At 47.5% G+C, this 12,332-nt stretch overlaps 1 protein-coding gene across 1 annotated transcript in view; it reads left to right on the forward strand.

Annotated features, from left to right (window-relative positions):
• Positions 1-12,332, forward strand: part of LOC113407532 (kinesin-associated protein 3) — a 146,938-nt gene that overhangs the window by 95,853 nt on the left and 38,753 nt on the right. Inside the window, exon 19 of the mRNA XM_026656142.1 lies at positions 3,375-3,474. Coding sequence (XP_026511927.1) covers positions 3,375-3,474 — 100 coding nt within the window. The remainder of the gene's footprint in view (positions 1-3,374; positions 3,475-12,332) is intronic.

The following is a 12,332-nucleotide window of genomic DNA, read 5'->3' on the forward strand; positions in this document are numbered from 1 at the left end:
GGATTATTTATTTGTCAGAATATTTTCTTGTCAGGTTCTATTTTATTTCATGCTGTACACACATGTATGCAATTAGCTGTACACTCTTCCACCGCTTTTTACACTTCTAAAAATGCTGTCTGATCATGGCTAGCATTTTTCATTTACAATCTGTTATGTTGTCTTCAATCACTTTCCCATACGCTATTATCTTCTAAATGAATCTCTGTAGCACCTCATCAAATGTCTCATGGAAATCTAGATGTGTCAGCTCTATTCCTTTTATCATTTGTCGCTACATTATCTTCAAAAAAAAAAAATCAGGTAAATTTGTAATGCAAAGAGAGATTTGTTTGAATGCCTGAGTCGTCCTCTTTAAGCCCCTGTGTCTGTAAGTAACTTTCCACTGCTTCCTGCTTAGGCAACTTTAGTAGCTTTGAAACCACAGAGGTTAAGCTAAGTGGCCTGTGATTCCCTGGATCTTATCTCTTTTACTTTAAAGTGGAATGGCATTTGTTACTTCCTAGTCATTAGGAATCTCTCTGTCGTCTGTTAAACTATTAAAGTATCAGCCAGAATGCATCTGTTTCTTCCATGGGTTTTTTTTTTTTTATTGGAATGCTTTCTGATCTGTAAGGCTGGGGACTCACTTTTAAACGCTGCCTCAGACTCTCATTGTTACTATATATTTTAATGGAGATAGCCTTGTTTTCTCTAATAAAGCCTGGCACTTCTTACCAGGTAAAGAACTGTGCCCTTTTTATTAACAACTAATGTACCAAGAGTGTAAGAATAGCGATAATGATAAACAGTGCTTTCATTTTAACTGAAATAAATCTGGAGCAGTGGAGTGACTCTGGATTTACACTGTGCAGCTTTTTCTTATCAGGTGCGGAGCTCGTCAAACCAATTTGCAGCAGCCTCATCAGCCAGATTTAGAGACCTCAGACCACCATCCAATCTGGTCAGAGGGCAGTCGTCAGTGATGTGTGACACTGTCTTTGGCCATAGCCACATGTGGGATCCTCTTGTTGGCCTCAGGTGTGAAGGCTGGCTGCACATTGGGCCTGGCCTACTCAAAATTGATTCAGAAGGACCCATGAATGGTGTGGTAAATCAAAGCCAGGTACACACATGGTCGGTTCAGTTATAAGAGATTGGTCTGCAGTTGACATCAGAAACCACTCTTCACACCACATTGACATTGCAGAGAAATCTGGGCAGCGTAGGTGGGCCCACAGCGGATGCTTTGACAACAAGCACGTTCTTGGATTCATCAAAGAGGTCTGTATATAGCAGTAGGCTCGGGTTTGCCCTAATCTTCAGGCTGTAGCATCCTCATGGCAGATGTATGGAGGAGTGATGTTACTTAACATAGGGAACCATGGTACTGGTGTGGGTTGAATCATCCCAGTTGCAATGCACGGGTTGAGTGTAGTTGTGTGTCAGCCAACTTGACATGGGATGAATGGAGTCAGACTAGAACAAAGTATTCTGCTGCAGAGTAACATAGGGCTAAACTGGATGATTGGAGAGTTTGAAAGTTTGTTCCCCATGAAGTGGCAGCCAGGGTTTTTTAGAATGTTAAGTGTCCTCACCTTAGCTGCAGTTTTCCTCAGGTGGTTGAGATATGTGAGAGATCTATCTAGGGTGCTTTGAGGTAGATTGAGTGGAATTCATGTTTCAGGCGATGACCTTCGAGAAAGATATTCAGTTCTTGGTCTGCTCTGGCATTGTGAAGATGGAACACACTCGAAAATGTCTTGATCATACTTGGTTGTAAACACCGCTGACTACAGTATTTGGCCCAAGTCAGAGTTTAGGACATCAAGTTCTAGGAAGGACCTTGCTTGGACGCCTAAGCAAATGTCATTTGCATATGTGAACATGCAGGACAGGGTGAGCGGAAGGTTATTTTGTGAACAGATTGAAAAGCATCGGTGCCAGTACAGAGCCTTGTGGTAAATTGTTGGTTTCTTTTCCACACGCGAACTCTGTCTCCCATATGGAAACCTCTGTAGCAGAAAAGATCAACAATGTTGATTACCCATGCTGGGAATGCTCTTGACAATTTGACTAAGATCCATGTGTTCCACATCATGTCATATGCTGCTGTCAGATCCAGAAATATGGCTCCTGTCTTGAGGTTTTTCCGAAGACAATTTCTGATCAATGTTGTCAAAACAGCACTTGATCGCAGGTGCTCCAACCTTTTCAAAAGCCTGCTTGCTCCACGCTGAGTATTGAGTCTGTTTCTGGGGAAGGATGAGATGCTTCAGAACTTTGAATGGCACAGACGATGGAGATATGGGTCGATAATTTGCAACATTATGTAGGCTTTTCCCCTGGTTTCAGGAGAGCAATGATTTTTAATATTCACCATGTCTTCAGAAGTTGCTTTTCGTTGATCATACAGGTGAAGAACTGTGCCAGCCACTGGTGAGCACAAGCCTTGAAGTGCTTCAAGAACTCTGGTGATATGTTGTCATAGTCAGAGCAGTGCTGCTCTTAATATCACTCAGAATTTTGTCTAACTTGGTGGCTGTGAATGGCTGTATTGCCAAGTGGAATTTCTGTGATGGAACTGTCACCGTTCGTCATAGACTTGTCTGACATGTTTCTCATTTGGGGATTTTGACACATTGATGGTGTAACTGAGAGTAAAGCTTAGCCCATAATATCCTGCTCTCTTCAATAAACCAGGTAAGGCTGTGATTCCTTTAAGGAGTCCCAGTGACTTTATAAACACATTTGCCAATGGTGAATGTAAAAGGAACAAAGAGAAATTATTGTTAGCTAAGGAACTGTCCATTTCCTAGAGTTCCCCAGGAGCCTGTCATATGAAAATTATTTTTTATTTAGGCTAGTCTTATGAAGCATTAAACTACTGGGAAGATGGGGAAAATCATGTCATGAACTTGCCTCCATGAACAGCCTCAACAAGAGGGTGGGGAAGGGTAATGAGAGGGTGAGGAATCAAGCCATAGGTTGCCTCGCCATTTTTATTCCACTGACCTGGAAGTTGGTGTTTGGCTCTTTATTTACTTCTCCTCTGGTCCCACTGCTGTGATGGAATGGGCAGGATTGGACCTTCTACATCTCTTCCAGTCCTGCTGGCAAAGATGTGAGGGATACAGCTCTGAGCTGTGGCCCATCACAGGAGCTGTGAATTGGGCTGTGAATGGTGAAGTCTACTTCAGGCCCTGGCGAGTTTCTTGTCTTATTGAGCCAGGAGCTGGCCTTGTTTGTTGCTGCTTGTCATTGATTCCTAAACTGACACAGATTGCTGACTGGAGTGTGCCTGGGATAAAGCAGCACTCGCTGTGTGGCCTGCTTTTCTGGCACCCCCAACATGCCACTGTCTCTCAACCTCTACATTTCTCGTCTCTTCGTAGATGGCATGATAGCCCCCGATGGAGCAGTGAGTCCAGATTTCTTCAGTGATTATCATCTCCAAAATGGAGACTTAGTCGGGCAACATCCCTTCTCCAGCAGGTAAAGCTCTCTTTTTGGCAAGAATTTATGTAATCAGAAAATTACTCATTCAGGTTTCTTTTTAATGCTTGATTTACATTTTTTCAACTTGAGTAACTTTTTTTCCGTTCCAAAACACAAGCTTTAATAGGGTTACATTTTAAAAGCATACTTAGGGGAATGATTTACATCAAGAAAGCAGGTTTATGGAAATCATAGATCAAAACTTCATGGTGTTTTGTCACACTGGAGGATCCAGTTTGCCTTTTGAATTATACATTTATTTTAACACCTTAATGTACGCATAGTATTTCCTGATAGCTTTCCAAAGGCAATAAAAATGGAATAGAAAACTAGAGCACACAACTCATTACATGTTATGACAATTATTCAAACACTATTCAGGCATCATTGTTTGGAAATGTCTAAGGAGACGCTAGGGGATTTGATTAACTAGCAGAATTGTTTCCAGTATTCTTAAACTGTTAAAAATAAGTTTCTCAGCTGTCAGGATTGTTTCCTGATTTTACTCAATCTTCCCAGCTAACACTCAGCTTGATTGCTGATGTCATATGCTTTGAAAATCTTGTGGATGGGTGAAAGATGCCGGCTTTTTGGCTTCACTAGTAGATTCCTGGAGCTATTGGAGACATTTGTTTAAATTGCCCTTCTATTCTGACCTTTTCTCCTATGTCATCTTAGCAAGCTGTTCCAATTTGGATCTCTGGACTGACTTTGCTCACAAGGTTAAATAGGAAAACTCTCATTTCAGAGAAGATGATCCTTCCTTGTCCTTCAAGGCATCTGTAGGGTTTAGGAAAGGCTTTATTTTATGTGACATGTATGCCAAATTATGACAGATAGGCATGTGTGACAGTGCGCTCCAACAGAAGGATATACTTCATACAATGTATGGTAATCCTGTGGAATTCCCTTCTACAAGAAGTTATTGAGACATGCTTCCACCCTTTTTTGACTTTTATTTTTTTCTTCCCCCAATAATAACTAATAACTTCAGTAGCTTTATGTAAAGTCTGAACAAATCCCAACATGTAGGGCAGTGGTGTAATCTGTTTTGGGTAATTCTGTGATTACTACCTAAAATCATCTGTTGAGAAACAGTTGAGTTGGACTACGTAATTGCTCTCCTTTCCCAAGGAGAACCTCTTAGAAAGCATGTGGGTTTTTTCCCCTTTATACACCTTCCTATCTGAAACCTAACCTGCATGGCTTTTTGACATTGCTCTTTAAGGAGCACTCCAGTTCAGTGCTAGCCTCTTCTGCTTCCTTGCAGCTTGTCTGGGGGAGGGATTCTCACCACAGAAACGTCAGCAAGCCCAGCACACACAAGGGTTGACAATTAAATGACTTCCCAAGCTTGGCTTTGCTAAGACTGTTTTGCAAAATCTTTCTTACGTAGTGATGACTTCTTTACTATATATTTTTTAAAAGTGAAAGCACTTGATAGACTGTTGTGATTTATTTATTTATTTTAAAATGTATTTGTCTATTAAAGCCCATGTGTGATGGAGAAACTGAAGAAAAAGGAAGCCAGGTGCAACCCCTGGAGTCTTAGGGTATGTCTATACCACAATCAGGGGGCATGATTGCATGCAGCACATGTAGGCATACCTGACTTGCTTTAATATGGCTAGCTCGGGTACCTGTTGCAGTGAAGCTGTAGTACCATGGACAAGCCCACCTGGAATCCTGGGTAATTGGGCAGCTAGCCTGCACAGAAGCACGTGCTGCTGCTGCTTCACTGCTGTGACACCCAAGCTAGCTAGATTAAAGCTAGCTTGGATGTGCTACACGAGTTGAAATCACATCTCTGATTGGAGGGTAGACGCACTCATGGAGTGTGGTTCACAGCCATTCTCAACTTTAATATGGAGGTATGGCCCTTGGGGATGACAGGGTGCAATTATCCATCTTGAACATCTGGGATCTAGATGGAATGTCAGAGGGAGACAATTCCCAATGGCTGCATGTTCCTATTAAAGATGAAGATGTCTGCGGTCTGCTTTGTTTTTGTCAAACTAGGAATAGCCCCATCAATATCCTGTCACTTTGCCAATGAAGCCCTTGGTTGAGGAAAGTTTGAGCATACTTGAGCTACATTAGATTGCTGAACCTTGAGTTTCAACCTTCTGTCAAAAATGTACGTTTTTAAGGCTTTGAATCTGGTCTCCTTCCAGCTAAAAGGAATGGTAAAATACATAAAATAAATAAAAAATATTTGTAGAACGTCCTTGTTCGTAACCACAACGCATTAAAGTCTGGGGACCCATTTAAATGAAAAGAATAAATACAACTTGCAAAACTTGGTAACAGCCCTTTGTGCAGGGCGCAGGCAAATACATTCTGATTTCCAATTAGAATTCTCTTTCTGGGAGTGCTTTTCAATATGATTGTCCCTGGAATTATCCGCCATATAGGGAGACAACCTAATTGGAAACAGCATGTCCTGTTACAAATGTTCTGTCCCATTTATAATAAGGAGGGTCAGGATTGTTTGCTAGCATAGACACAGGCAGTTGGACAGAGAATCCTAGTTTTCAGACGTGTCATTATCGTTTTGAACTTCTTGGCACCAGGAGCCAGGATTTCCTGATGCTTAGAGCTAATGTAAAATGCATTAGTGCTCCGAGGCATGAGCAACAGAATTGCCAGTCCCATGAGTTTGGAGATTTCAGCCTCCCCAAATTTTAACTGGTGTTGGAAGGTAAAGCCATATTTGCTATAGAGCCTAATTAAAAATAATAGCAGCTAGTCAGGGTTCTTTTCATGTATTATATAGTGTACATTTCATCCATACCATAACATAATTCTGTAGTATTTTTATGCTTGCATTTTAAAGCTAACAAGAACCTTATGTTAAGAAAATTTATTTATTTATTTATTTATTTATTTGGACACCAGTTCCAGCTTTTAATAAACCAGAATTTCTTGTTATAAAAATGGTTCATTTTTCTACTAATTATTGGATAGTTTTCATAAACTAGTTTAGCAACTAGGATGTGAATATTATAACGGTCCAACTTTTTTCTTTTTTTAAATCGTCAGTGTTTAGTTGCTAGGAGAAGGAATGGCCAGCTGCTGAAATGCTACATATTTCCATGTGCTTTGAGTCTGTTTGCATGAAATATATTTTTATTTGTTGTACTTTCTGACTGGTTTAGATGTTCTAGAATGAATAGGAAGAGTTCAGTTCACTTGATGGGGGGTGCTGAGGGAAGGGTCCAGATCTATCAAAATTAAGACCATCCTGTGAAATCTGAAGCAAGTGACAACATTAAGCTGAAACTGAGTCAATACCACTTGGCTGTGAAGAATCCACATTTTCCTTCTCCTTTCTATAGTAATATCACGGAGACTCTTAAAATTCTACATGTCCTATTACCATGAGGCTGTTATTTCCTACAATTACAGCATTCTGTACAAAAGTGTACAGGACATAGACAAAGTCCTTGCCTCAACAAATTTGTAATCTATATAAACCATACAAATCAGATACAAAGGGTTCATTTTTCCATGATTTTGCACCTCTAATGAGCGCTTGCATGCATGATAACAGGCCCAATTGGTATTGGTGCCCATGGTGTAATTGCAAAGGAAGGCCCTACCAGGGCTTAAGTGAGTTGTGGTAGCCAACAGTTATACCTGGCCCAAGGGATTTGGTGGCGGCATGGCCAAAGAAATGGGCCCACCATGAAATGTTCAAAGGGGCACAGCTGGGCTCAAGCTGCCACCTCTGCACCAAAAGTTTCCAGCATAAACTGTATCTGATAACTGCAGAAGGTGACCCAACCTACACCGGCTGCGCTGTATCAAATCATTAGACCAGCCTCGTTACAGAGAGCAACCAGAGGCAAAGCAGCATTCATCTGACAACAGTTTGAGGCTGTAGCACACTCCAGCTGAGGGTCAAGGGCAGCCTCTGCCTCTGGAGTATCATCAATAAATTTTCATCAGTACTGCATGACAAAACACAAGAGGAAACTTGTAAGTCAAAGCAGGGCCCAATGCTGCAGCCACATAGGATGAGCGCAGCCAAACAAATAGCCACTATAAAACAAGTGACTTCCTCTCAGTACTCAACTACTGCGGTCTGGGCTCTGTTACGGGAGACACTGGGGCTGCAGACCTACAGCTGCTGAGGTTCACTTATTCAAATAGGTCAGTTATTGAGCCAAGAGCTTCACTGGAATCCAAACTGGATTAGATACTTATAGACACCTGGCCTGTGTGCCCTAAAGCATAGGACAGGCATGTCTCATTCTAATGTAAATCCAAGAAATAAATATGAATAAGGACAGCCACAGATCCATTAGATTGGATGAAAAATGTTAAGGGCATAAACTGTCATGGGGTTTCTTGTACTTTCTTCTAAAGCATCTGATACTGACCACTGTCACAGACAGGAATACTGGGCTAGATAGATCAATTCCTATGTCAGAGTATAAAACTCTTTGAAGGGATGCTGTAAATGCTCATAGACTAAAATTGGATCACCACCTCCACTGTATTTTGGGTTGATCACCTGCTGCCCTCTCTGTCTCTGTCTCCATCCAGAAGCTTTGGCAAGCAGAACCTTTGTCAATTTCAGTGCCTGTCAGGTTGGAGGAGACAGTGTCAGGACAGCACAGCATCTATTCACTTGTGTCGCCATTGTAAAGGAGCTCTCATTCCACATTAACATGTGGCAGGTCACCCAACTAAGAAGTTGGCATCTTAGCAATGTGACAGCCCTGATTATAGGGACCCAGTCCTTTTTGGAAGAGCAGCCTAGAACTAAAGATGGTGCATTTCAGGTAAGTTAGTTTGAGAGCTTGACATCCGGTTGAAAGACCTGTGTTTTCATAGTCATTGAGGTCAAGGCTAGAAGAAACCACCAGATCATCTGACCTGCTGCATACTACAGGCCACTAGCACCACCCAGCCACCCCGACACCAAGCCAACAACCAGAATTGAATCTAAGGCCAGGTCTACACTACCGTGGTAAATCGATCTAAGCTATGCTACTCCAGTTACGGGAATAATGTAACTGAAGTCAACGTAGCGAGATCCACTTATCGCAGTGTCGACCAGGAGATGGTCTGCCAATGACTTAACTTATACTACTTCTTCGAGTGATTGCTCCTATGTATTCCAGAGTAGGTGTGTATGCTCGCCAAGTGCACCGGTGCCGGAAGTTTTTCCCTGAGCAGTACCAGTACTGGGGGAGCACCGCTGCGACCCCTGGAGTGGCGCCTGTATATCACGCTATAAGGGGAGCTACGGGCTCCCCCCACCCTCAGTTCCTTCTTGCCGCCAGTGAAGGTAGTTGGAACTTTTGTGCTCCAGCTCTGCTGCAGCCCTTCTTCTCGACCTTAGTGGTACCGTTGTACATTGTTCTTCAGTCATCAGAGCGGGCTCGGGGCATGCCCCATGCCCCAGGCTTCAAGTCGTGCGACTCCTGTCGCCGCTCTATGCCCAGGAGCGACCCTCACGCTGCCTGGGTGAGACTCACATAACCGACCGTTGCAAGAGCTGTAGGTCGTTCAAGCCAAGAACCAAGAAGGAGAGAGACTTCAGACTTCGAGCTCTCCTGATGGAGTTGGCATTGACTCCTACGCCGGTGCGCAGATTGGACTCGGCACCGACTGCTGCGTCGTCGGTACTTAGTGAGGCCCCTTCGACCAGTCGACGCCGTTCTCCCTCCAAAAAGCAAGGGAAGGGCTTGGCCTCACAACAACACCGTGATACGGACAAGGGGGAGGCTGGTCCCGCGCTGGGCAGCCCTCGATCCCCACCTGGGCTCTAAGGCTCCGACTTGTGTGGAGCGGAGCAGCCCGGTACTGTCGACCCAGGCATCCCCACCAGTACGGATGCCGTCGACACCGGAGGTGGTGCAGGCTGCGAAGGACATTATGTCCCTGCCTGTCCCGAGCTCGCAATCGGGTTCGGGCCCTAGGTCGCGGGGCAAGCCCCCTTTGGCCACCAGACCTCTCCAAGCAGCCACAGTTCCCGCTCTGAAGATCGATTCCCCGCACCGTTTGGCGCGCAGCGGGCGCTCTTCGGACAGCTCCCGGCCACCCTCGACGCTGGCCAGACCGGCAGGGCCGCCGTCAGGACGGGAGTCGCGGGGACCCTCCACACCCCCGCCAGCGAGCGGAGGCACCGAGGGAGGCACCGTGAACGCTCACCTGCTAGATGTGAGTACCGGAGCCACTCTCGATGGGACAGACGTCACTGCTCCCATTCCAGCTCCCGGTCGTCGAGGCACCACGCCGGAGACTCCCCTCGGAGTCAAGGCACCGGGCTTCGCGTCGCCGCCACGCATACCGAAGCAGTTTGTCGCATGGGTACCGTTCGTCGTCGTCGAGATCCCGGTCCCGAGGGAGACGACGCCACAGACGCCGCTCCTACCGTTCCCATGGCACCAAGCGTTCTTCGGTGACCTCAGCCTTGGCACGCATCCACCCATCCTCGGCACGTGCCGTCCCGCTGGAGCACATGTTGCCATCTCGTGTTCAGCCGAACCAATGGCAAGGGACTCCATGGCAAGGACCGTGGTGCCAGTGGGCACCGTGGCCATTGGTGCCAGCCCAAGCGGAGGCCTGTTCGGTCGCCGGAGCGTCCCGGGCTCCATCGCCCTCCTCCGGCCACCCACGAGACAAGTCGGCGGGCCACGAGTCGGCAGACATGCACCGGGACTCTGATCTCGGTATCGATGCCCCGGCACCGACTGAGGTGCCTGGCTCCGTACGGGCCATCTCTCCGGTACCGGATGACACCATAGCAGCGCCTCCGCCTTCGGTCCCGCAGGAGGACTTCAAGATGCACCAGGACCTGCTAAAGCGGGTGGCTTCCAGCCTACAGCTGCAGGCCGAGGAGGTGGAGGGTCCGTCCAATTCCCTCTTTAACGTCCTGTTTCCCTCGGCACCGAGTCCTGTCTCTGCACCAGGGTATTGCCAACATTTCAAACTCCCTGTGGCAAACCCCCACCTCCTTGGCCCCAATCTCGAAATAGGCCGAGAGGAAATACTTTGTGCCGGCGAAGGACCATGAATACCTGTATTCACACCCGCCACCCAACTCGCTCATTGTGGAATCGGTAAACCACAGAGAGCTTCAGGGCCAGCCCACGCCCACCCCAAAAAATAAAGACGCCAGGAGACTGGACTCCTTTGGCAGAAAATTGTATTCGTCGGCCAGCTTCGCATAGCCAACCACCAGGCCCTACTGAGCAGGTACTACTTCAACCTTTGGGAGTCCCTGCCTAAATTTGAGCCCCTCCTTCCAGACCGGGACAGAAAGGACTTCAAGGCCCTGGTGGAAGAGGGGTCGTCGGTGGCAAAAGCGGCCCTGCAAGCAGCATCCAATGCGGCGGACACGGCGGCCCGCTCGATGGCTTCCGCAATCACCATGCGCAGGGCGTCATGGCTCTTGTTGTCTGGGCTGTCGACGGAGGCACAATCGCTGATGCAGGACCTCCCGTTCGATGGCAAGGCGCTCTTTGCGGACCAGACGGACGTCGGGCTGCATGGGATGAAGGATTCCCGCACCACCTTGCAGACCTTGGGCCTCTATGTCCCTCCGGCTAAGGACAAGGCCAAATCTGTTCCGGCGGCTCAACCTGTGAGGAGCAGATATGAGCCCCCGTACAAAAGACCCAGAGACCAGAAGCATCGGTCTCAGTGGCAGTCCTGCTCTGCCCCGCAGCCTGGACCCTCTAAGGGCAAGAGGCAGGGAAAGAAGCGGTTTTGACTATTGGCAGGGGGGCACTGGGCCGGTTGCCAGGGAGACTCCCCGATTAATGAAGTTTGTGTTCTGCAACCGATTGTCTGCCTTCCTCAGGGCGTGGTCCCACATTACTTCGGACCAATGAGTCCTCAGTACCATCTCCAAGGGCTATGTGTTGCAGTTCACCTCACCCCCGCCAAATCACCCGCCATCCTCGATGGCCCCAGGGAACCCGGACCATATCCGCCTCCTGCGTCAGGAGGTGGACTGGTTGCTCCACCTAGGGGCGGTGGAAAGGGTACCAGTTCAGTTCCAGGGCAAAGGGTTCTACTCCCAATACTTCCTGATCCCGAAGGCGAAAGGGGGTCTCAGGCCCATTCTGGACCTGCGCGACCTGAACAGGTTTCTAACCCGTTCCAAGTTCCGCATGGTGTCCCTGGCCTCTATTATCCCCTCCCTGGACCCGGGGGACTGGTACGCGGCCCTGGATCTCCAGGATGCGTACTTTCATGTCCATATTTTCGATTCATGGTGGGGATGGACCACTACCAATTCACGTTCCTCCCCTTTGGCCTATCCACGGCTCCCAGGGTTTTAACGAAATGTATGTCTGTGGTGGCGGCCTACCTCAGGCGGGAGGGCGTACAAATCTTCCCTTCCCTTACCTCAAGGGGGAGTCGCGTTTCGAAGTGGAGTCCCACGTAGAGCTCTTCCTCTCGACATGCGCCGATCTAGGCCTGGTCGTGAACGAGACCAAATCGACATTAGTGCCCGTTCAGCGCATAGAGTTCATTGGGGCCCTGCTGGACTCCTCCAGGGCCACACCCTCTCTCCCCCTGGACAGGTTCGAGACCCTAAGGGATCTCATCGCCTCGGTCACGGCCTTCCCGGTGACCACAGCAAGGGCGTGTCGACAGATGGCGGCGTGCACTTACGTGGTCCGCCATGTCAGGCTCCGTATGAGGCCCCTCCAATTATGGCTGGCCTCCCAGTTCTCCCAAGCTTGGGACGGTCTGGACAAGGTTCTCACGGTCCCGTCCCCGATACTCGCTTCCCTTCTATGGTGGTCCTGCCCGAGCAATATGTTGCAAGGGGTTCCCTTCAGGGAGGCCAACCTGTCCATAGACCTGATGCTTTGGACCTGGGCTGG

This window comes from Terrapene carolina, unplaced genomic scaffold (genome assembly GCF_002925995.2).
Source record: "Terrapene carolina triunguis isolate 2854851 unplaced genomic scaffold, T_m_triunguis-2.0 Scaffold212, whole genome shotgun sequence".
In the NCBI taxonomy this organism is placed as follows: domain Eukaryota; kingdom Metazoa; phylum Chordata; order Testudines; family Emydidae; genus Terrapene; species Terrapene triunguis.